At 29.8% G+C, this 27,359-nt stretch overlaps 1 protein-coding gene across 1 annotated transcript in view; it reads right to left on the minus strand.

Annotated features, from left to right (window-relative positions):
* LOC145245981 (dynein axonemal heavy chain 6-like) overlaps positions 1-27,359 on the minus strand; it is a 632,504-nt gene that overhangs the window by 378,998 nt on the left and 226,147 nt on the right. The window contains exons 44-47 of the mRNA XM_080107771.1: positions 23,071-23,202; positions 16,888-17,059; positions 15,198-15,361; positions 4,473-4,604 (exon numbers count right to left, since the gene is read on the minus strand). Coding sequence (XP_079963897.1) covers positions 4,473-4,604; positions 15,198-15,361; positions 16,888-17,059; positions 23,071-23,202 — 600 coding nt within the window. The remainder of the gene's footprint in view (positions 1-4,472; positions 4,605-15,197; positions 15,362-16,887; positions 17,060-23,070; positions 23,203-27,359) is intronic.

Genomic DNA, 27,359 nt, shown 5'->3' on the forward strand with positions numbered 1-27,359 from the left:
ATATATGTATATTCATTTATTAATGTATATATATATATTTATTTATTAATGTTTATATGTATATTCATTTATTAATGTATATATATGTATATTCATTTATTAATGTATATATATGTATATTCATTTATTAATGTATATATATGTATATTCATTTATTAATGTATATATATGTATATTCATTTATTAATGTATATATGTATATTAATTTATTAATGTATATATATGTATATTCATTTATTAATGTATATATGTATATTCATTTATTAATGTATATATATGTATATTCATTTATTAATGTATATATATGTATATTCATTTATTAATATATATATATATATATGTATATTCATTTATTAATGTATATATATGTATATTCATTTATTAATGTATATATATATATATGTATATTCATTTATTAATGTATATATATATATATATTCATTTATTAATGTATATATATATATATATATTCATTTATTAATGTATATATATATATATATATTCATTTATTAATGTATATATATATATATATATATATATATATATATATATATATATATTCATTTATTAATGTATATATATATATTCATTTATTAAATTTTGATATTTCTCATGGAGAGGTATTTATATTCTACCAATATGAGTCGTCACACGAAATCGTTTTCTTTTACCTGCACTGAGGAGGTTATGTTTTCAGTCAAGTTTATTGCTATGTTTGTTTTCTTTTGTACAGCCTAGCGTCAACATTGCTTGACCAATCATCATCAAACTTAGTCAAAATGTTCATAATCTAACAGAACTGATTTAATTTTTAGATATCTAGTTCAAAGATCAAGTTAAAAAAAGGGTGAAAGTTACACTTTAGGCGATACTTTGTATTTCATTGTAGAAATTTGCTGCTTTGCCCAATCTCTTGCTTTTATATCACTTTAACCTTAAAAAGTTCCATCAAGGTCGAATTTTTTATGGAATTTCAATTTCTAATTATTTTAAATTTAATATACAAATCTGATGCACTTTTGTAACAATAACCACTACCCAAATGTCAGCTTGATCGTATAAATAGTGTTTAAATTATCAATTACTGTTAAGATATTACTTTGGGAATACTTCATACGATATGGAGAATTAAGGTTCACCATTACGTTATCAAGCGGAAGTTTACAGTCTCACTTTACATCATTGTTTAAAGTAATTTCACAGCATGTATCTCTAGCATATTTGAACATATCTGTGCATTGTATCTTGTTTTGTAGATGTTTGCATTTTATATCGATTTCTTTTTTACTTATGACAAAGCATTTTATTAATGCCATTAAACTATCTGGAACTGAAAGAAGATTTATCCTGTGGATTATAAAATCTCTGTTTTCTACCACAATAATCAACGGAATGGTAATATTGCTAATATGTAAGAATGGTAATATTGCTAATATGTAAGAATAGCAATATTGCTAATATGTAAGAATGGTAATATTGCTAATATGTAAGAATGGTAATATTGCTAATATGTAAGAATGGTAATATTGCTAATATGTAAGAATGGTAAGATTGCTAATATGTAAGAATGGTAATATTGCTAATATGTAAGAATGGTAATATTGCTAATATGTAAGAATGGTAAGATTGCTAATATGTAAGAATGGTAATATTGCTAATATGTAAGAATGGTAATATTGCTAATATGTAAGAATGGTAATATTGCTAATATGTAAGAATGGTAAGATTGCTAATATGTAAGAATGGTAATATTGCTAATATGTAAGAATGATAATATTGCTAATATGTAAGAATAGCAATATTGCTAATATGTAAGAATGGTAAGATTGCTAATATGTAAGAATGGTAAGATTGCTAATATGCAAGAATGGTAATATTGCTAATATGTAAGAATGGTAAGATTGCTAATATGTAAGAATGGTAAGATTGCTAATATGTAAGAATGGTAATATTGCTAATATGTAAGAATAGTAATATTGCTAATATGTTAGAATAATAATATTACTAATATGTAAGAATGGTAATATTGCTAATATGTAAGAATGGTAATATTCCTAACATGTAAGAATGGTAATATTGCTAATATGTAAGAATGGTAAGATTGCTAATATGTAAGAATGGTAAGATTGCTAATATGTAAGAATGGTAATATTGCTGATATGTAAGAATGGTAATAATGCTAATATGTAAGAATGGTAATATTGCTAATATGTTAGAATAGTAATATTGCTAATATGTAAGAATAGTAATATTGCTAATATGTAAGAATGGAAATATTGCTAATATGTAAGAATGGTAATAATGCTAATATGAAAGAATGGTAATATTGCTAATATGTAAGAATGGTAATAATGCTAATATGTAAGAATGCTAAGATTGCTAATATGTAAGAATGGTAATATTGCTAATATGTAAGAATGGTAATATTGCTAATATGTAAGAATGGTAATAATGCTAATATGTAAGAATAGTAATATTGCTAATATGTTAGAATAGCAATATTGCTAATATGTAAGAATAGTAATATTGCTAATATGTAAGAATGGAAATATTGCTAATATGTAAGAATGGTAATAATGCTAATATGAAAGAATGGTAATATTGCTAATATGTAAGAATGGTAATATTGCTAATTTGTAAGAATGGTAAGATTGCTAATATGTAAGAATGGTAATATTGCTGATATGTAAGAATGGTAATAATGCTAATATGTAAGAATGGTAATATTGCTAATATGTTAGAATAGCAATATTGCTAATATGTAAGAATAGTAATATTGCTAATATGTAAGAATGGAAATATTGCAAATATGTAAGAATAGTAATATTGCTAATATGTAAGAATGGTAATATTGTTAATATGCAAGAATAGTAATATTGCTAATTTGTAAGAATGGTAAGATTGCTAATATGTAAGAATGGTAATATTGCTAATATATAAGAATAGTAAAATTGCTAATATGTTAGAATGGTAATATTGCTAATATGTAAGAATGGTAATATTGCTAATATGTAAGAATGGTAATATTGCTAATATGTAAGAATAGTAATATTGCTAATATGTAAGAATGGTAATATTGCTAATATGTAAGAATGGTAATATTGCTAATATGTAAGAATAGTAATATTGCTAATATGTAAGAATGGCAATATTGCTAATATGTAAGAATAGTAATATTGCTAATATGTAAGAATGGTAATATTGCTAATATGTAAGAATAGTAATATTGCTAATATGTAAGAATGGTAATATTGCTAATATGTAAGAATGGTAAGATTGCTAATATCTAAGAATAGTAATATTGCTAATATATAAGAATAAAAATATTGCTAATATGTAAGAATGGTAATATTGCTAATATGTAAGAATAGTAATATTGCTAATATGTTAGAATGGTAATATTGCTAATATGTAAGAATGGTAATATTGCTAATATGTAAGAATGGTAATATTGCTAATATGTAAGAATAGTAATATTGCTAATATGTAAGAATAGTAAAATTGCTAATATGTAAGAATGGTAATATTGCTAATATGTAAGAATGGTAAGATTGCTAATATGTAAGAATGGTAATATAGCTAATATGTAAGAATGGTAATATTGCTAATATGTAAGAATAGTAATATTGCTAATATGTAAGAATAGTAATATTGCTAATATGTAAGAATATTAATATTGCTAATATGTAAGAATGGTAATATTGCTAATATGTAAGAATGGTAATATTGCTAATATGTAAGAATGGTAATATTGCTAATATGTAAGAATGGTAATATTGCTAATATGTAAGAATGGTAATATTGCTAATATGTAAGAATAGTAATATTGCTAATATGTAAGAATGGTAATATTGCTAATATGTAAGAATGGTAATATTGCTAATATGTAAGAATAGTAATATTGCTAATATGTAAGAATAGTAATATTGCTAATATGTAAGAATGGTAATATTGCTAATATGTAAGAATGGCAATATTGCTAATATGTAAGAATGGTAATATTGCTAATATGTAAGAATGGTAATATTGCTAATATGTAAGAATGGTAAGATTGCTAATATGTAAGAATGGTAATATAGCTAATATGTAAGAATGGTAATATTGCTAATATGTAAGAATAGTAATATTGCTAATATGTAAGAATGGTAATATTGCTAATATGTAAGAATAGTAATATTGCTAATATGTAAGAATGGTAATATTGCTAATATGTAAGAATGGTAATATTGCTAATATGTAAGAATGGTAATATTGCTAATATGTAAGAATAGTAATATTGCTAATATGTAAGAATGGTAATATTGCTAATATGTAAGAATGGCAATATTGCTAATATGTAAGAATGGTAATATTGCTAATATGTAAGACTCTTACATGTTGAGATAAGATGAGGAGTGATAAAAGAGGACTTTCACAAATAAATTATCATTTTAAAAAAATGTGGAAAAGTGCTCTCTTCCAGCTTGGCTTACCTCTTGTAGATTTGATTTGATTCTGTGTATGTCGGTAAATTCATCGTACAGCCGATCCTCCTTTTCAGTTGTTACAGATAGAAAGTCGCCAAAAAGGATTGGATTTTCTCGCATTGTTTCTGGATCAATAGTCTGAAAAGAGTCAAAATGTTTTGTTGCATACTTTGAAGCACGCGTATGTGCGTGTGCATGTGTGTGTGTGTGTGTGTGTGTGTGTGTGTGTGTGTGTGTGTGTGTGTGTGTGTGTGTGTGTGTGTGTGTGTGTGTGTACACGCATGCCTATATGTTATTGTTAGGACGATTAATCAGAATCTCAAAATCGTAACTTTTGAAGTATCGGAATATTTTTGCCTGATTTCTGATTTCAAAAACGATTCTTTTAATTCTTTTCTTTACAATAAAGAAGTGAAACAACCCCAATGTATTTATTCATTAGAAAATCCAACAAAGGACCAAACACCGAATGTTATAAATCCCATTCTCAAATTTAGAATTCAATCTCCAAATCTATTTCATATTATTTATTGGTAAATTACAGTAAACAAAGTAAATATTGTAGAGTCCATTTAGTTCATTCATTTGAAATGTTAACATTTTTTACACACTTATTTGGTAAAGGAGTTCACAGTTGATTATTAAAAGATTTAAATGTTCTAGACATTTTTTTCAATTTTACTGGCGCGAAGTAGACCCTGTTGTTATCTTATCGTTTTCTTCTAAAATAATTGATGTTTGATTGTATCGTTTTGCTTTGGTCACAAGTGACAATATAGATGAAAATCTCATAATGAGTTTAACAAATATTTGGATGCAATACATGAAGTTAAAACACTTAGAAATGTGTTGAATTAAAAAGAAATTAGATGTACATTTTTAAAAGTATGCCCTCTCCCCAAAAAGCAGGAGATTCAGATATTTGTGACTGTAACCAACAGAATAATAAACATGAAAAAGAAATATGCAAGAAATAAATGTTACTAAATGCAAGAGAAGTTACTCTTTTACCTACCTGGATATGTTTAGTTGTGAGTTAACTTATTTTAAAGCGTTTGTTAGTTAAAACAACTTGTTTACTTTTTTCTGACTATAAGCCCTAAACGAAGACCCTTGATAACTGTTCAAGATCGAAAAATTAACCCAAATGCTAGTAGAAACGCACCCAATAAATGTCAACAATCGTTTGAAAATGTAATGTTTTACAAGTATTTTGTTTTATTTTCGATCTTTCAGCGATTAGATTAGATTAGACAGGAGCAATCTATTTAATGAATATGCCTAAAAAGTTAGAATGGGCAGGAAAAAACTGATCTCCTTTTCGAATTTCTAAAATAATTGTTTTGTTTTTTTTCTTTCAGCCATGTAATCATCTAAAAAAAAAGTCGAATTGCATTTTAAGAGAGTGATTTAACTAAAGGTGTTAATCTACAAATTTGCCATTTTTATTATTATTATTAGTAGTAGTAGCAGTGGTAGTAGTAGTAGTAGTAGTAGTAGTAGTAGTAGTAGTAGTAGTAGTAGTAGTGTCTGTTTCTTTTTCTTTTCACAGTAAAACAAGCCAATATAATAACTGCGAAATGTTTATGATTAGGAGAAAAATATGCGCGTAGTTTTCAATAATAATATTATTATACTAGCTGTACCCTGCCACGCGTTGCAGTGGCTCAATTTGGTGTAATGGAAAAATTTAATAAAAGAGAAAATGCATGTTTCTTATATTAGTACAGCAATCCACTGCAAAAAGTGAAAAAGAAGGCGAAACTGAAAAAAATGGTGCTCTTGCAGAATTTGATCTGGATCCTCGAGAGTTTCTGTCAATCATTCATGTTTTGGACTTGACCAACAATCAGTGGATGAAGCCGAACGTAGCAAAAATGTTGAAACGCTAAATGCTTTTTTTTTTTGTTGTTTTAAAAAATGTGATTTAGTAATTAATATTTGGTTGATGGTGGGGGAAGGGGGGGTTACTATACACAGATTCGAAAAAGTCGTCCAAAAACAAATAAATGAAAGCAAAGGTAAGGTAATTTACATTTCTACCTAATTGGATAATTGTTTAGTGTTTTTATGTAATGTAAAATGTTTAATTGGCTCAAAAAACAGAAATGGTCGCGAATTCTGTTGAATACGTTAAGTTTGGGAAAGTAAGTTGAAAACTAAAAACTATACAAAACAGTGTCTGAAACTGACCGAACATATGTTACCATGACATAGGCTGGCATAATGGATAGGTTTCTGACAGTATTTTGTATAGTTTTTTTAGTTTTAACTCACTTTCTCTAACTTAAAGTAATCAACAGTGTCCACCACCATTTGTAGCTTTCAAATACACCAATAAACACTGTTTTTCGAGCCGACTAAACGTTACATTGAATGAAAAGGGTTTATATTACTAAACACAGATACAAAGAAGTTGTCAAAAAATAAATATATAACAAATAAATGTTATCAAAGGCAAGAAAAGTAAGTGTTCTACCTAACTGGATAAGATTTTAGTGTTTTTATGTAATGTATAATCGGTTCAAAAACATTCAATGTTTATCGGTATATATGAAAAATACAAATGGCGGCAGACTGTATCGAACATGTTAAGTTTGGGGAAATTTTGGGAAAATGAGTTTAAACTAAAAATACTGTTAGGAACTCACTCAATATATGTTACCATGATGTAGGCTGGCATATAATCGGTGGCTTTAAACTTTTGCTCGATACAGGTGACGACTTTTAAAAATCCCTTTTAGTGATTACCTGGTGTGAGGATATTTGTACAACTAAACGGCAAATCTGCTAAAAAAAATCCGGTATTATTTTACTTTAAGGCCCGTTTCACGTTCATATATAACGAAATATTTTATTGTAGATTTCGGTGTGCTAAAAACGAATCTGCAAACCGTTTACGTAGCAAAAAAAAAGTTTTCATGACATTCATGAAATTACTTTTTCGAAAAGTGGGTGATCACTTTTCAATGTAAATTTAACTTAGAATGAGCACCCACTTTCTGGCCACCTGAGAGAGGGGCATTTTTCTGTTTCTTGGCTAAAAAGTTTTTTGTTTGATTTCTTTTGCATGGTAATAACCCCTGAACTCTGGGACTATTTTCCATTTAACAGCCGTAGCCTTCGTTTACGCTATGCGTAAGCATAAACGAAAGCTGTTTAGCCAATAAACATGGGAAAAAATCCCCCCTCTCTCAGGTGGCTAGAAAGTGGGTGCTCATTTTAAGTTAAATTTACATGGAAAAGTGATCGCCACTTTTTCGAAAAAGTAATTTCTTCATATCATAAAAACTATTTTTTTGTGACGGAAACGGTTTGCAGATTCGTTTTTAGCACACCAAAATCTACAAAAAAAATTTTGTTATTTACGAATGCGTGAGACGCACAGCCCTTAATGGAAAATTATATCAAAAATCCGGGGGAAAATAGTTTTCAATAAAAACAGCAAATGAATTCGATAGAAAAAAAATGGATGCTATTTTTTTTTTCTTTCTGTGTGTTTCTTGGCTTAAAAGTCTTTTTGTTTGATTTCTTTTGCATGGTATTAACCCCTGAACTCTGGGACTATTTTCCATTTCACAGACGTAGCCTTTGTTTATGCTATGCGTGAGCATAAACGAAAACTGTTAAATATGTATTCGCGTACCAAACTGCCTTGTAAAAAAAACCTTTAAGCCAATAAACACGAAAATAAATGCCCCTTCCTCAGGTGGCCAGAAAGTGGGTGCTCATTTTAAGTTAAATTTAGATGGAAAAGTGATCACCCACTTTTCGGAAAAAAAAATTTCTTCAGATCATGAAAACTATTTTGATACTCCTTGGGCGTTGAGTTCCATGGCGACCCGCAGAATTATTTAATGGTCGTTCCCTTAGTACCCCCCTAGTCAAGGCTAACGCATGCGCACGTAACATTTTTTATTTATTTACTTACGTGGTGGAGTTTCTATACTGATAGGTTTTTTGAAATTTTTTCACTGGATTATTATTGATTGAACACTAACCAGATTATGAAAAAAAATTGAAAAAAAAAAAAATCATTTCAACATTTGAAAGGGATACTCACTTTTTAGTTACCACGTTCTGGTAAATCGGTCACTTTTTATTTATTTATTTTTTTTTTTTCTAAATACGGAAGTGTCTTCGGGAGATATAAAATGGTCGCATGTTGACGAAGCAATGTATCGGGAGGCGTACGGGATTAAAAATTATTGGTAAATTTTTAGATTAGGTCCACCTCCTCAATTTTCTTTTAAATGACGACTTGAAATGGTTTTCGACTATGCTGAATACGAAAATCGCATCGAAATTTTGCAGAAATAAGTAGTTATCAAGATATAAAAAGTTGTATTATGCATTGTAATCTTTGGCGGCCATCTTTTTTACGTGTGTGTATTTGTTTATGGCGCGTGTGCACGTAAAAAGATGGCCGCCGAAGAATACAATGCCTAATACAACTATTTATTTCCGCAAAATTTCAATGCAATTTGCGTGTTCAGCATACTCGGAAACCTATAAATGTCGTCATTGAAAGGAAAATTGTGGAGGTGGACCTAATCTAAAAAAATACCAAATTATTAAACAAGTGAAATTTATAATACTTTAAAAAAATTAAAAAGAAACAAAACAAAAGTTTTGAAAAAAACCTCACCTTTCACAAAAACAATTTAAAAAAAAAAAACACAAACTGACTAAATAAGTAAAAAAAAAAAATAATTAAAAATCTCGAAACTTTATTTTCATGAAAACAATAAAAAAAAGTCCTGTTCTCTCTATTTTTTTTTCTTTGAGAAACAAATATATTTCTGACTTACAAATGCGGTAGAGACTCATTATTTTTACTTTCTATGGTTTTGATATACCGCGTTTTTATTGCTTACAAAATGGGTGACTTATTTATCAGAACGTTGTAACTAAAAAGTGAGCACCACTTTCAAATGTCGAAATAATGATTTCTTTTTTACATTTTTTTTTTTTTAATAATCTGTTTAATTAGTGTCCAATCAATAATAATCCAGTGAAAAAAAATTCCAAAAACCTATAAGTATAGGAATTAAGCATGGGAGTAATGTTTGTACAACAACGTAACGTCGCCTTTCGCACTTTTACAAACATTTTTTTAAAAAAAGTAACTAAACCATTTATTGATAATTTGTCACGTGTACAAACATTTATTTATTTACGTAGGCTTAACTCCTTTCATGAATAAGAAAAGTTTTACTCTTTAAGAATAATAAAAGGAAAAAGTTACTGAACATTTATAAAAGGACTTCTTTTCATGAAGGCCAGAGGAATAGTTGGCCGAAAATTCGTGAAACAACAACAATAAATAAAAATGGTGCTAATGCAGAGAGCCGCGCTATTTTTTAAATCATATTTCCACGTTTAAATAACGTTTTACGATATGTTTTTTTTATTTATTCAATTATAAGGTTAAAGTACAGAATAGGTACAAAACATCCTTACCTCCCCATGTTAAGAATGACTTTTTAAATAATAACATTATTTCAGCACGGATCACTCTCTGCATGAGTAATCTTATATATAAAAAAAAAACTCAAAAGCAAGCAACAAACTTTTTTTTTTGGCCTTATATAATAAAGAAAAGATGTGTAAATTAAAAAATTTGGAAGATAAACAAATGAAATATGTTTTTTTTGTTTGTTTTTTTTTTTTTACTTATCGAGTTAACAGAAAATTAAACCTTTCGTCAATTCGTGGCTGTGAAATGAATCGAAACGGAAGTTCAGTTTTATCAACAGAACAGATTCGCAGAAACGATAAATAAATATATTTATTTTATTTAATATTTTCATTTTAATTAGGTAAATTTATTTTAATAACATAAAAACATACCTCGACTCTAAAAATGGGTTGTCTTAAAATTTCAAATAAATTGGTAACGTATAAACATGGCTTTATTTCTTTAGAACGAACCAACTTTACATTTTTATATATATAGATAGAAACTCATTCTTGACATGGAGGTGGGGTGTGTTAACTATTCTGTTTCTATACTGTTTTCTTATTTTGCATACCAATCGTCAATTGTTTTTAATTGTTTATAAAATTTTCAAATAGCATTAACGACGAACAAATCTGGGCCGGTTTTGTTTTATAAAAAAAAAAATCCTGTCTTACAATTTTTAATCAATTACAAGGAAAAGATTTGAGAAAAATATTCAGAAAGATCTGCTCCAATAATATACGTCGCCACCTCTCAAGTGTATTTTTTACGTTTTTTTTTAAATATATGCAGACATTACAGGGAGATTTTACAGTCATTTGAATATTTTTAAAAGTATTAAATTTCTAATTAAAGATGCATAAAGTTTGAGAGAATCGGAACTTGAATCGGTAATTGTATCAGAATCGGGAAAAGTTTTGGAATTGTCCTATGATTAGTATGTGTGTGAACGTGAGTATGTACAACTCACTGTGGCAGATGGTCGCTTTAGAATGACATTATCTTTTTAAATATGAATAACTCCAAATGAAACAAATTTTAAAGTGAAAAATAATTTAATCTCAAAATAAAGTCGGTTTTCCAGTTATCGTTTCTCATAGGCATTAATCACCAAATGAAAGAATTCAGTTGTCTAGTTCGAAAAATAAAGATACTGAAAGTTGCAGATTACAATAAAAAAAAAGCACTCAAAGGAAGGCCAGAGATTAAAAGGTTGCAACATTGTAAAAAATAACAACTAACAATATGAAAAGAACAAAATCCTGAAACGTATAAAAACTAATTGAAGTATACATAGGCATAAATATATATATAAACTACGAAGCAAATGAAACAGAAATAAAATTCATCTTTGATGGTGTGTGACTCCACCCAAGGGCGATAATACTCAAGACAAAAACAATGGTATAATTAAAAAAATGTATTAAATAAAGTATGTTAGAGAAGTATGTATCATGGTTCTGGACTATAATTGTATTTATTGTGTCTGGATACGTCTATTTATTCCTGAAGTAGGTACATTAGCTTATACCATAATATGTGGTAAGGGTTTTGGTTTTCTGCAGCATAATTATTGTTTTAATTATTCGTTTTTAACACCATCATTATCAACAGTCAGAGACAAAATAAAAATAAATAAAGATATGTTATACATTGAATGTCAAGTATGTTAACTAGTTTTAAATAAATCCAATTTACCAAATTTCTACTATTAACAATTCCACGTCATTGTCTCATTGACTATTGTACATTTATCAACCCTTATCCTCGAGTGGCCTCTGGGTCTTGATAAGTGGCAACTCCTTTGTAAAAAATAAAAATAAAAATAAAAAATAATCATTATTATGGCTGTACTTATAAATGTTTAAGAACAATTCGTCTGGCAAATTTAAAAGGTCATATTAGCCAAACGTGAGACGAAAAGAAAAACCAAATGAGGGGAATGGTGTGATCAAAGAAGGGGAGTGAGAATTGATAAATCAGAACAATTAGGAATGAGTAGAAAACGTACAAAAATGAATTTTTAAACCAAACTAAGTAATCGCTTCTCACTGTATGAAATGTAAGGTGGATCCAAATAAAGAGCAAACAATAAATCATCTTCAAGTTTCATTTGAAATAAGGTTGAGTTTAATTCAGCCAGAAATAAACTTTCAGCAAATGATTTTGATATTTCAGCTTCAACATCACAGCACTTCCAAAACTAGAAGATCAGGTAACAACAAAAGATAAGCCATTTCTTCATTTTTCATTTATATCTTATAAAAACCATCCATCATGTGCATTCTATTCGAATTCCTATTGATATAAAATCTCAACATTTCAATCGTGTTTATTTGGAGGTTTTCAAATGTTTTCTTTTGACAAACGTGTTTTTAAAATAGTCTTTTATGTTTTATTTATTTATCTCTTTTTTTCTTTTTTTTTTTTCCTTTCGACGTCTTAAATGTCTACAAATTAAAATATGTCGCCCAAGAAAAAGGGACCCCCAAAAAAACACTTCCTATATATCTCCTGCATTATATATTATCCTAAATCGTCCTAACTCTATACTTAACTACGTACTTGTCTTTTAATAATGCATTATAACTGTATTTTTTATTGTTACTTAATCAGTTTTCAAACAACTTCATCAAATCCAAATTAATGCAAAATAATCAGTTTGTTCCCCATGCTGATACATAGTTACAATATCGTATTCATTGTAAGGCGGATTTTTTTTCCTGAAACTTTAGCACCTAAAAGAACTTTATTTAAGTATGATACTTAATATCTGTATTCTCATCTGTTTGGATAGAATATGGCAGAACTTTATTAAAGTATGTTATCGTAGAATAATCTTACCAACCATGCAAGAGCATTATTAAACCTGACTTGTTTAGACTATTATTATAAAGTTGTTGTAGAATGTACTTAAATTGACTTTCCTTTCTTTATTTCCTGCTAAATAAAATTAAAACTGAACCCTAGCCGAAGCACTGAACACAGGTTGAAAACCAATAGAAACTAGTTGAACACAACGTGAAGTTGAAACTTTTGTAGAAAGAAAGCCTCTTGCTATTAATTACTTGCTTACTAAGTATTGTAAAACTTCTTACTTATTCACCTAAACATTTGAACGTAAGCAGCAAAAGGTGACCACATGTCTCAAAGGCGATGAATTAAGACAAGTAAATCTTTATCCGTTCATTTCATATAAAGCCGTAAATTAAATTTAACACTATTTTCTCCTTTGTATCTAATTATCTTATTTTTCTAGATTTTTTTTTCAGATATATTTTAATCATCTTTTTTTCACTTATTTAATATGGTGAAAAGATTATTCAGTTTTTTAGGAGTTTGCTTTAAAATAAGCCTAACCCAGTTCTACAGCAGATATCCTAACTGTAATCTCTGAACGTATATACTATACACTTGACAAAGCAGGGGAGGGGATGGCGGTAGCCCTAGATATATCTAAGGCTTCTGACAGGGTATGGCACGATGGTCTGTGGAAAATCAGTTCATACAATATCACTGGACGAATACTTAACACATTCAAATCCTTTTGGGATAAGAGAAGAATCCAGGTTATCCGCGACAGTCGCACATCTAAAGAATATAATATAAATGTAGGTGCACCTCAAGGGTCTATCCTTGAACTTTTATTATTCCTAATATTCATAAATGATTTTCCTGATAAAATTGTCTCTGAGATGAGTATATTTGCTGGTGACACAACGCTCTATAACAGGCATGAGAGGAAAATAAATGGACACATATCTAAGGAAATGGCAGAAACACTAGAGGCAGACCTCCAATCTGTAGTGGAATGAGGACAAAAATGGATGGTCACATTCAATGCTGCCAAGACGAAGCTTGTTTCCTTCAATATTTACAAGAAACCTTCTCAACCAATGGCTAAAGATATATTACCTGAAAATACTTCGTTCAAACTCCTCGGCTTAACGTTCACAGGAAACATGAATTGGAACAGATACATTGAGAGCATTGCTAGGACCGCTGCGGGACGGTGGGCTCTCTCTACCATGCTAGAAAGTTACTTAAGCCTGAAAGTATCCTGTACCTCTACAAGGCCACCATTCGCCCATGTATGGAATATCATTGTCACATTTGGACTGGTGCATCTGCTACTAGTCTTTTGCTTCTGGAAAGGGTTTAAATTAATCGCCAACCTGATAGGTCCCGAATTGTCATCTAAGCTTCGACCTCTATCCCATCAACTAAATGTTGCATCCCCCTGCATGTTCTACAAGTATTTTAATGGTAGATTTTCCGATGAACTACAAGCCTTTGTACCCCTTCGACAAACCCAACAATCAGCAAAGTCCCACCCTTACACAGTAGAGATCCCTAGATATGACGTTTCTGAATTTTTGAGATGATGATTGGTTATTTGTATTATTTGGATTCATCGGACTACTGCTCTCATCTTGAGTAGGATTTTCACAACGTTTCGGTCGATATAACCTCCGACCTTCTTCAAGTGTATCTTGCCGAAATTAATATATATATATACATTTATATAGATATACGTTAATATATAGTAATAATTAGTAATCAATAGTGATATTTACAACTAGAAATAAATATAGGTTTAAGGCTCCTAAAATTCGCACTAGAATTGTCTGCAAGTGACCAGTGGCACAGTGGTTAGAGTACTGGAAAAATCAATTGTAAAAGTGATATTCTCCTGAAGGTTGAAGGTTCAATTCTCAGTGTGTGCGACCAAAAAATACAATTGCGAATTACTTAGGACCTCTATCCAGTCATGGCTGACGGAACAAGAGCATGCTACCCCAATGAAGTAAATAAAGGGCTTCGTTCGAAAATCCGTCCAAATTCCCGAGTTCAACAAGATACACCTAAAGAAGGTCGGAGGTTATACGACCGAAACGTTGTGAAAATCACACTCAAGATGAGAACAGTAGTCGGATGAATCCAAATATGAAGATCCCTAGATATAAGAAAGCCTTCTACTCTAATAGTTTCTTCCCCAGAACAGCTAGACTTTGGAACTTTCTTTCGGGTTGCTGCTTTCCCAACTGTACTGACATGCAGAAGTTCAAGTGTAATGTGAACAGACTCCCTACATAGTATCCTAGCAACATATGTTCCCGATAGTAGTCTCCAGAATCAAAGTGGCATTTGTTTAGAGTGAAAATGGGAAACAAAAATAAAAAAATCCTCAATCAACCACTGCAGCACATATAACAGATGCACATGATGTATATTGAAAAAAAAATACATTAAATGTTTTTGTTTACCTCACCAAAATACCTGTTTGAAACTTCAGACATCATTGTGTAAAAATAATCTTTATCCTGTGAATTCGTCAGTCTATCGTGAAACACACGCATTGACTCATGGCAGAAGAGACGGAACAACTTTTTGCAATCTCGGACATTGATTGGATCACATTGCAAAATTCCTGGGGATAACAAAATAAAATTATAAAAACCGCATAATATCACATTCATTAAATTGTTTCTTAAGATCTTCATTTTAATCAAATTTAGCAAAGGCAGAACTTGTAATAATATTTGGAAGTGGTAATTTTATAGGTAGATAAAGTAAAGAGGAATTTTATTACTAAAAATGAAGATTAGAATTAGAGCTAACGTGTGAGGAAATGGGGTCACGTGCAGGAAGTCTGAAGTTGATGACTAGAAAAGCTTGTGATTTTTTATTTATTGAACTGCGAAGAAAGCGTCTGTGTTTGCGACAGCTGCTCCCCCCCCTCCATAGAGAACAGTTTAGAAGAAGAATCGGGGGGGGGGGGTTATGTAATACTTTATGCCGGACAAAAAAGAAATAAATCAAAAGAAACCCCAACTGTCATGTCATCAATACGACAAAACTTCAGCTGTCTATGTGACGTGGCGCCATTCCAGAAACTTGTTGAGATTGAAGTATTTTCCATACACGTCTACAATGTTACTCATCTCCAAACCCCTTACTAGAGGGCAAGGTTGTGAACATCTACAAGGAAAGTTATAATAAAGAGGAACCTAGTTCACATATATTGTCAGCCATAAAATATTAACTCAACATTTTCTTCTTCAGTTTCTTTGTTTAAACTTGGCTTATGTTCTTAGCAAAAATGTATTTCTATTCAATTTCTGTTATAAAAAATTGTATCCCACTCGGAATTATTTTACAATGGTGACATTTTCAGTAATGATCTATAAAATAACAGAAGTAGCAGCAGATTATAATTATTAACGCTATTATTAGCTTTACCACAATCAACCAATGTTAAAGAATTGAAAATCTTAAGTTAATATTTTTCATCTTGGCTCTCGCTATCCACTTTTTTGGTCTTTTTATTCTTCTGCTTTTGGATAATTATTTGAGTTATGGTGATCAAAAATAAAACAAATTATGTTGTTTATAAAGGGCAATATATTATCATAGATTGGGGTGTTGTTTGCGGGAGGGAAATCCGACATTTTGTGTTGGGTATTAAAATAATTTCATTTCCACGTGATAGAATATGCTTAATGCTTGGTCCATTTAATGATTTCTTAAAATATGTGTATATTCGGATTCAATCGATGTAATACATTGGCAGTATTTCTTCAGGGATGGGAATGCTACCTTTACGAAAAGATAATAGAGCCTTTTTAGTGTTGAACACTAAATGTAAATTCTGACGAGGTCTACCTGAGTGGAATAAATAAAATACACCTGAAGAAGGCTGGAGAGCCCAACAATCGGGACGTTTTGAACTTATCACAATAAAGATGAGATCGACAGTCCAAATCACGAAAGCAGCAATAATTGATCATCTAAAAAATATTATTTTCTTTTCACCCTTCCCCATCCCATCTTCTCAAATTGCCCTAATGATGCTCTGGTGATTGCATAAGATGGCTAACAGTATTTGAAGAGTACATTGTTTTTATCCAGAATAGGAGTAGGAGAAGGAGGAGGAGGATATCTGCCATGACTTACCCTGTATGCATTTTGACAAATCCCTTAAATTGAAAATATAATGCGACTTAGTCGGTGTTGGGAGAAGGTCGGTCTTCATCCTGTTGTAAATGTCGATAGCAGCTGTTACTACGCTGTCTGCCATGTTCCGCACGACTGGGGTGAAATCTTGCAGGAACCCATTGAGAATAGACTAAACGGGAAGAAGATGAAAGGCAACATGTCATACAGTCGGAACGATAAAGAAAAGAGAACTAAAAGAAACAATTTTATGAATAAATGCATAAAATAAAACAAATAATAAAAATGTTGAAACAAGATGACGAAAAATGGGTGCGAGGGTGGGCGGTTCATCACCCATAATTTGGAACATTCAGAAAAGTAGGATTATGTGGTTAAAATCCACTACAACTTGTTGGTCAACTCTAATATCCGGATCTTAGAAACTGAACAGATCTTTTTTATTAAATAATATGAAATAGGATATCAACTTATACTTTTATCTCATCTGGGACGAGGGATTATGTGGTTGAGATATTAATATGAATTATGTAAGTCGAGTTCGAATATTACATAGCATGAGAATATTCAATGAGATGACCTCCATATTCAATTACTTTCTTAATTAGTTTAATCATTTGTATCTTAAGCATTTTGAAATCACGCCTTCGCTTTTGAGGAATCATCATGTGTGCATATATGTCATTCTGCCGACTGAGGAGAATTTTGTTAGATTCAATAAAAAATTGACTGCATCTTTTTACATTAATTATCATTCAATTAATACAACAACATGATCTTAAAAGACGAATGATTTATTCAGCCGTGATCGTCCAGTAGAATGAATGGTCAAATGTTTGAACTATTTATGACCATGTATCAGAAATGCTTCCTGTTTCAAACATGAGGCCATATTTATTTAAGCAAATATATTTTAGCTAATATTTATAATAGCAAACGTATCCATCAATATTTAGGTCAAATCCAAACAAATATTTTAAAACATGAGGAAAGGTATGAATCTCCCCCGTCATTTATTGTAATGAATGGTTTTTGTGTTGTTTAAAAGGTTGAAATGTTGTGAATTAAAACGATTCTTTCTTATTTTTTAATGTCATTCTCATCATATGCAATGCTTATGTGTATAAACAATGAAATTAGAAATACATCATTAAAACCATTTTTTACATTTTGTAAATTAGATATCCAATTTTCTCAGATAAATATCGTTTCTTTCTAGATATATACAGAAAGTTCAATTTGTAATTAAAACTAATCACATACACAAAAAGAACATTTTATCACTATTAAATTCAATATCTCTTCGTCTTTAGATAATTTTTTATCCAATACCCATTGAATTTCTCTAATGTAATTAGGTTGTATGTTTTCATGCAGAGCCATGAATGTTCATTCATTCTCCTCTGTCAACAAAACAGCTGTCTGTAGATGACTAAATTTTCTTCCCACTCGTAGATTTTATTCACTGTATGGAAAATAATAATTTCCTTGTAGAGTAAAGGAACTAGTAATGCAAACATATATAAACTATTTATAACATGAGTCGGGGTAAGATTGTTGACTGCTATCATTCTAATCTCAGTTTGAAACATTCACTACATCTAACCACTGCGAGGAGCCAGTCATGATATGATGTAACAGCTGCCTGTGGAGATTATTATTATTATTATTATTATTATTATTATTATTATTATTATTATTATTATTATTATTATTATTATTCACTATTTTATGTTTTTACATAAAATTTTCTGTATTTATTTTCAATATTTACTTCAACAGTGCTTAATACATTAGTAAGCTAGATAGTGAGTTATAAAAATAAATAAGGAAAGCTTCACAAAATTTTCCGCGTTTATATATATTGTGTCGTGGAAATATAAGCCTCACTACCAGAATAAACTAATCTGACACAATATATATATGAACGCGGAAAATTTTGTGCAGCTTTCGTTATTTATTTTCATAACTCACTACCTAGCTTGTTGTACTAAGCACTGTTGAAGTAAATACTATATACATATATATATATATATATATATATATATATATATATATAGAGAGAGAGAGAGAGAGAGAGAGAGAGAGAGAGGGGGGGGGGAGAAGGGGGAGAAATAATAAAATAATTGATTTCCGATCTTGCATTATGGATGTATTTATTACTGTTTAAATGCTAAACAAAGATGCATAGAAAGATGCATGAAAAGTTCGACAAGATTAAAAAAAAAAACAAAGACATGTAGGGCTTTAAAATTCGTTGGGGATTTTTAAACGGATAAGAAAAACAGCATCAAGAATACCTCCAACGAAAGAATTTTGTTTTAAACTTTAAGAAATGCATTAAGAGAAATGACCAAGGTTACATTGACTCTTTTTCTTATGATTCGGCAATCAATTCAGTTGTAGAATTTAGGTACAGGAAGAAAACGAGGTTATATTTGCATCCTAATTTCGAAGATACAAGGAATTCTGTTATTTAATTGTTTTACCTGGTCAGGTAAGAAAGTTTCATTTTTGTACATGAAATTTAGAACCATTTAATACGAAAAGTATGCTAATTACATACTAGTAAAAATGCCAGGAGATATTACGTATCTGAAGAAGCATTTGATTGTTAACAAACAATTTCGGTAAAATAAGTTCACTTTTTAAAGCACATTTGCAAGGATTAACAACGCTAAAAGATGCTGGAATAAGATCATATCTACTATGTAAACTAGAAAATCTTACATCAAAAAGTATTGCTGAAGAAAGTCAACGAATAATACTGCAAAAATCGAAGAAATCACTCAGTCAGAGAAAAATGAATGTTTACGTATATAAAAATTGTTCATTTAAACATAATTGTGGTAATAGGCGACATAAGTTCTAACATTGTAGAAAAGAATCCAGAATAAAAGATGATAGGTAATACCAGTTTGTCATTAAGCCATTCGCCCCAGGGATGATTTCAGTTGATGAACAGAAATCGAAGATGATGACTTAAATCCGGTTCAAACATAGACGTTTAAAATATTACTGATAAAACCACTAAGATAATCACGAAAGATTATTCAAGATTAAGTGATGTTCTGTTGTGGACCAAAACGGTCACTAAGAAACACTCAGACATGGATATGCGTTAGAAAAAGTTATTTGAATCTATAACAAGACAGACTACATATAGAGAACGAGAGTTGTAGTACTAGCGTCAATATGACATACTACAAAATACGTCACACACCTCTCGGTATATTTATACTGTTCAGAAAGGTTAATATATATCTATCTATATATATATATATATATACATATATATATGCATATATATATACATATATATGTGCATATATACATATATATATGTGCATATATATGTGCATATATATATGTGGGCATATATATATGTGCATATATACATATATATATGTGCATATATACATATATATATGTGCATATATATACATATATATATATGCATATATATATGTATATATATACATATATATACATATATATACGCATATATATGCATAAATATATGCATATATATGTATATATATACATATATATACATATATATACGCATATATATGCATATATATATGCATATATATGTATATATATACATATATATATACATATGTATATATGCATGTGCATATATACATATATATATACATGTGCATATATACATATATATATGTGCATATATACATATATATGTGCATATATACATATATATGTGCATATATGCACATATATATGTGCATATATACATATATATATATGTGCATATATACATATATATATGTGCATATATACATATATATATACATATATATATGCATATATATATGCATATATATGCATTTATATATATATGCATATATAGGTGTGTGTGTGTGTCCATAACCCCCCTCCCAAGACCTTTTGCACCGTAAAAAAAGCTATTAGTATCTTTCTGCTATAGGTCGATAGTCAATAAGTTGGTGAGTTCCCTCTTCCTTCCCGACCGTCGCTGTTCTGGTGTTGGTTGATGTGAGTTGGAGTCGAACGTCTCACAAATGGACTTCACAAATGAAGTCGAACGTGTTACAAATGGAGTGCGTCGCTAGTGTCACCCACCTGGGTAATGTTTTTTTTTTAATTAGCTTTGGTGGCGGACCTTGTATGATATTATTCATTTTGTTTTTCCCTTAAAGCTTCAACCTCTTTTTGTTTGCGTTTCGAAATAACTTTCTTTTGGTGCTTTTCTATTTCTAACGTTTTTATTTTCTGCTTTCTTTTTAATTGTTATTGTTGCCTTATTTCTCGCATGTGCGTTATTCATTTCAAACTCTTCCTTGATTTGCTGTATGCACTTCATCTAATAAATCTTTGATTGTTTTTATAAACAGCTTAATTTCGAGGGGGTTTTGTATGGTATGTTTTTGTTTCTTTGATTTTCTTCAACTTACATATTTTCTGATAAAAAAAGTTCCAAAGTTAAAACTGTTCATCCAGTCCATCCCAAATAATTTCTCGAGCATTTTTTGTATTAATGCTTTGAATTTTTAATAGTTCCGGTAAAATAATTCACAAATAAAATTAATTCTATTGTCAGTCATGATGAGAGCCGTCTTTCTGTAAAGTCGGTTTTTTTTAAGTTTCTTCCAAATATGCCAATTTATAACATCAAATCCAGCGGGCAAATGTAGTTTCACTATTTTATTAAATATATTACATACTTGCGCAAATTTTCGTCTGATTTTTCGTTGGATCTTGTTTGCCTAATTCTATTTTTTTATTTGCGTTTGCTTTTACAATACGAACCTTTATGACCACACTGGCCGCAATTTTGACAAATTCTGGTCAGAAAAGGGTAAAATATTTCCAATATAATTTTTCACACTGGTTACTAGGTTTCGTGGGTAATTTCTTCTGATTTTGTATGGTTTGCACGTTTTAAAAATGTGGTTAGTCATATTCATTTCTCTCTTTCTTAGGAGAGTATTTTTTAAATTTATACTGATAATGTGGTTGGGCTTGTTTTTTTTTCTCTTAATTTTCTAGTAATTTTTGTATTTATACTTTACTTTTCTGACATATGCTACGCCCGATTCCTCTGTTTTTAAAATCGCTTATCACGCTTACAACTCTTTGGCAGTTCGCCACAAGTCGTGTAGAGTGCAATTGAGTTCGCTCTCGAGTTTCGCTAGTATTCTTCGTCTAATTTTGACATTCTTTGTTTATACTAGTCTTTGAGCGAAAATGAGATATTTAAAATCATCTGCCGACAATTCCGCTAGTCTAAAGTCGTTACAGTGCTTGTTTACGATCGACGCGAGCACTAAATAATCTTCGTGTCTCATATAGCCAAATTATAACATTTCCACCTTTTGTGAAACAATAACGTATTGGATCTTAAAAATCCTGATAGTAAATTCACAGTTTCCTAGATCTCCAAATCCATATTTTTAGGTGATCTCTGTTCAGCAATTCCTAACTTTCGTAAAAATAGTCGAATTTTTCTCGTATCAGGATAGTCTTCACAATCGATATTGAAAAGGTATTTATACCTTCTAAAGAAAGCGTTGAACGCTTTGTCTTCGTCTGGAATGCAGGTAAAGGTCTCCATGGTGTTCTATATCGTGTTCTGCGAAAACGATGTGTTGTTGTCAGGGTGTGTTTTATAGTTCAGGCTTTTAAGAAATAATTCTTGTTTTATTTTGTAGTTCTTGTGCAATCTGTAATTTTTGTTGTTCCTTTTGTTTGAAAACGTTTTTTTTTTGTTGATAATGCTCTGTTGTAGGTATTCCTTTTATGAATCCGAGTTCTTTCGTTTCCAGATTAGTTGTATTGTAGGTATCCCTTTTTTGAATTCGAGTTTCTCGTCGCTAAGTTTTTGTGAGCCAAAAGAGTCACTAAGAAAAACTCGGACACAGATATGCTTTAGAAAAAGGTATTTGTATTTACAAGATGGGATGAATTGAGAACGAGAGTTGCAGTACTTCGCATCAATATGGCATACTACAAAATATGTCACACATCGCAAGAGTAGTACCTCTCGGTATATTTTTACCGTTCGGAAGAGTTCATATATTGTGCATGGGTGAGCCCCCCTAGCAGGTTCCTATATAGTTGCAAAAGAATTCTAAAAACAATATTACTGTTTGAATTTTTTTATGTAAAAAATAAATCTCGTGATAAAGTAAAACTTACCATAAATATATGCTGCAAACTATTTTCTGAGGGTGGTGGAATAGACAGCATCGTAAAATGTCTTATTAATCGAGGAGTAACTGGGTTACGACCACCACCAGGAGGAGCACAGGCAGCTGACAAAGTCACATCCTAGAAATAAATCAAAATAAAAATGCCATGATTAGTAGATTCCTGTATGTATGTATGTATGTATGTATGTATGTATGTATGTATGTATGTATGTATGTATCTCTGATTTAAAAAACCATAAAGCGGGAGACCAGTACCCGCATTAAGCTGGTCTGCAGTTTAATTTGTTGCTGGCTATCTTGCTCTTGCTTGTTGCTGGATCTCAACATTTTGAACCGAGAGAGACACTTAGCTGTCGTACAAAGCTAAGACTCTGTAACATCATCTTTGTATAGATACTCCCTCAGGCATTTGAGCTCATGGATTTTAAATGTCTGAGGGAGTGGCACTCGTCTGACAAGACGTTGCAATCATCATGTATGTATGTATGTACGTATTTAGTTAACAATGAATAAATTCTTAAATGCTTGCAAAGATTTCAGTTTGTTTGTTTTGAAATAAACCGCTATTATACATTCACCTCCAACTGGTGTGTCATATGTGAAACTAACTGTTCTTGTTGACGGGAGGAAATTGAAGGTCACAGCTACCTTTAAATAACTTGGAAGTATGCTGAGTAGAGATGGAACCTTAGATGCAGAAATAACTCACAGAATAGCCCAGGCTAGTTTTGTTTTTGATAGGTTTACAAAAAGTGTTTGGTCGGACAGAGGAATCAGTGTGAAAACAAATATCAGTGTGTATGAGGCATGTAACCTAACTTGTCTACTGTATGCATCATAAACATGGAAACACCGAAAGAATCTTAAAGCTCTGAAAATGTTTCATAAAAAATGCATCCATAGAATACTGAAGTCCTGGACTGGTCACTTAGTAAGGATGAGAGATGAAAAGACACCAAAAGAGATGATTTATAGTGAGTTTCCCATAAGAAAGAGACTGCAGCAAAATCCTATGAAAAGGTTTAAGAATGCACTGAGGAATAACCTTAAATTTCTGGAGATTGATGTGAATAACTGTGAAATTCCAACCGTGGATAGAATTAATTGGAGAAACTTAATCATAGAACTAAGCAGCAAGTCTGAAGAAAAGCGTAATAAGCATGTTGTATTGAAATAAGCATGTTGTATTGAAATAAGCATGTAGTATTGAAATAAGCATGTAGTATTGAAATAAGCATGTAGTATTGAAATAAGCATGTAGTATTGAAATAAGCATGTTGTATTGAAATAAGCATGTTATATTGAAATAAGCATGTTGTATTGAAATAAGCATGTTGTATTGAAATAAGCATGTTGTATTGAAATAAGCATGTAGTATTGAAATAAGCATGTTGTATTGAAATAAGCATGTAGTATTGAAAACAGCATGTTGTATTGAAATAAGCATGTTGTATTGAAATAAGCATGTTGTATTGAAATAAACATGTTGTATTGAAAAAAGCATGTAGTATTGAAATAAGCATGTTGTATTGAAATAAGCATGTTGTATTGAAATAAGCATGTTGTATTGAAATAAGAATGTAGTATTGAAATAAGCATGTTGTATTGAAATAAGCATGTAGTATTGAAAACAGCATGTTGTATTGAAATAAGCATGTTGTATTGAAATAAGCATGTTGTATTGAAATAAACATGTTGTATTGAAAAAAGCATGTAGTATTGAAATAAGCATGTTGTATTAAAATAAGCATGTTGTATTGAAATAAGCATGTAGTATTGAAATAAGCATGTTGTATTGAAACAAGCATGTTGTATTGAAATAAGCATGTTGTATTGAAATAAGCATGTTGTATTGAAATAAGCATGTAGTATTGAAATAAGCATGTAATATTGAAATAAGCATGTTGTATTGAAATAGGCATGAAATATTGAAATAAGCAAGTTGTATTGAAATAAGCATGTTGTATTGAAATAAACACGTTGTATTGAAATAAGCATGTAGTATTGAAATCAGCATGTTGTATTGAAATAAGCATGTAGTATTGAAATAAGCATGTAGTACTGAAATAAGCATGTTGTAGTGAAATAAGCATGTTGTATTGAAATAAACATGTTGTATTACAATAAGCATGTAGTATTGAAATAAGCATGTTGTATTGAAATAAGCATGTAATATTGAAATAAGCATGTTGTATTGAAATAAACATGTTGTATTGAAATAAGCATGTAGTATTGAAATAAGCATGTTGTAGTGAAATAAGCATGTTGTATTGAAATACACATGTTGTATTGAAATAAGCATGTAATATTGAAATAAGCATGTAGTATTGAAATAAGCATGTAGTATTGAAATAAGCATGTAGTATTGAAATAAGCATGTTGTATTGAAAAAAGCATGTAATATTGAAATAAGCATGTTGTATTGAAATAAGCATGTAATATTGAAATAAGCATGTTGTATTGAAATAAGCATGTTGTATTGAAATAAGCATGTAGTATTGAAATAAGCATGTTGTATTGAAATAAGCATGTAATATTGAAATAAGCATGTTGTATTGAAATAAGCATGTTGTATTGAAATAAGCATGTAGTATTGAAATAAGCATGTAGTATTGAAATAAGCATGTAGTATTGAAATAAGCATGTTGTATTGAAATAAGCATGTTGTATTGAAATAAGCATGTAGTATTGAAATAAGCATGTTGTATTGAAATAAGCATGTAATATTGAAATAAGCCTGTTGTATTGAAATAAGCATGTAATATTGAAATAAGCATGTTGTATTGAAATAAGCATGTAATATTGAAATAAGCATGTTGTATTGAAATAAGCATGTTGTATTGAAATAAGCATGTTGTATTGAAATAAGCATGTTGTATTGAAATAAGCATGTAGTATTGAAATAAGCATGTAGTATTGAAATAAGCATGTAGTATTGAAACAAGCATGTTGTATTGAAATAAGCATGTTGTATTGAAATAAGCATGTTGTATTGAAATAAGCATGTTGTATTGAAATAAGCATGTAGTATTGAAATAAGCATGTTGTATTGAAATAAGCATGTTGTTTTGAAATAAGCATGTAATATTAAAATAAGCATGTTGTATTGAAATAACCATGTAATATTGAAATAAGCATGTTGTATTGAAATAAGCATGTTGTATTGAAATAAGCATGTTGTATTGAAATAAGCATGTAGTATTGAAATAAGCATGTAGTATTGAAATAAGCATGTAGTATTGAACTAAGCATGTTGTATTGAAATAAGCATGTTGTATTGAAATAAGCATGTTGTATTGAAACAAGCATGTTGTATTGAAATGAGCATGCTGTATTGAAATAAGCATGTAGTATTGAAATAAGCATGTTGTATTGAAATAAGCATGTTGTATTGAAATAAGCATGTAGTATTGAAATAAGCATGTTTTATTGAAAGAAGCATGTAGTATTGAAATAAGCATGTAATATTGAAATGAGCATGTTGTATTGAAATAAGCATGTTGTATTGAAATAAACATGTTGTATTGAAAAAAGCATGTAGTATTGAAACAAGCATGTTGTATTGAAATAAGCATGTTGTATTGAAATAAGCATGTTGTATTGAAATAAACATGTTGTATTGAAATAAGCATGTTGTATTGAAATAAGCATGTAGTATTGAAATAAGCATGTTGTATTGAAACAAGCATGTTGTATTGAAATAAGCATGTTGTATTGAAATAAGCATGTTGTATTTAAATAAGCATGTAGTATTGAAATAAGCATGTAGTATTGAAATAAGCATGTAGTATTGGAATAAGCATGTAATATTGAAATAAGCAAGTTGTATTGAAATAAGCATGTTGTATTGAAATAAACACGTTGTATTGAAATAAGCATGTAATATTGAAATAAACATGTTGTATTGAAATAAGCATGTAGTATTGAAATAAGCATGTAGTATTGAAATAAGCATGTAGTATTGAAATAAGCATGTTGTATTGAAATAAGCATGTTGTATTGAAATAAACATGTTGTATTGAAATAAGCATGTAGTATTGAACTAAGCATGTTGTATTGAAATAAGCATGTTGTATTGAAATAAGCATGTTGTATTGAAATAAACATGTTGTATTGAAATAAGCATGTAGTATTGAAATAAGCATGTTGTATTGAAAAAAGCATGTAGTATTGAAATAAGCATGTAGTATTGAAATAAGCATGTAATATTGAACTAAGCATGTAGTATTGAAATAAGCATGTAATATTGAAATAAGCATGTAATATTGTAATAAG

The sequence above is a fragment of the Euprymna scolopes genome, chromosome 23, assembly GCF_053919585.1.
Source record: "Euprymna scolopes isolate OS-2025 chromosome 23, ASM5391958v1, whole genome shotgun sequence".
NCBI classification, from domain to species: domain Eukaryota; kingdom Metazoa; phylum Mollusca; class Cephalopoda; order Sepiida; family Sepiolidae; genus Euprymna; species Euprymna scolopes.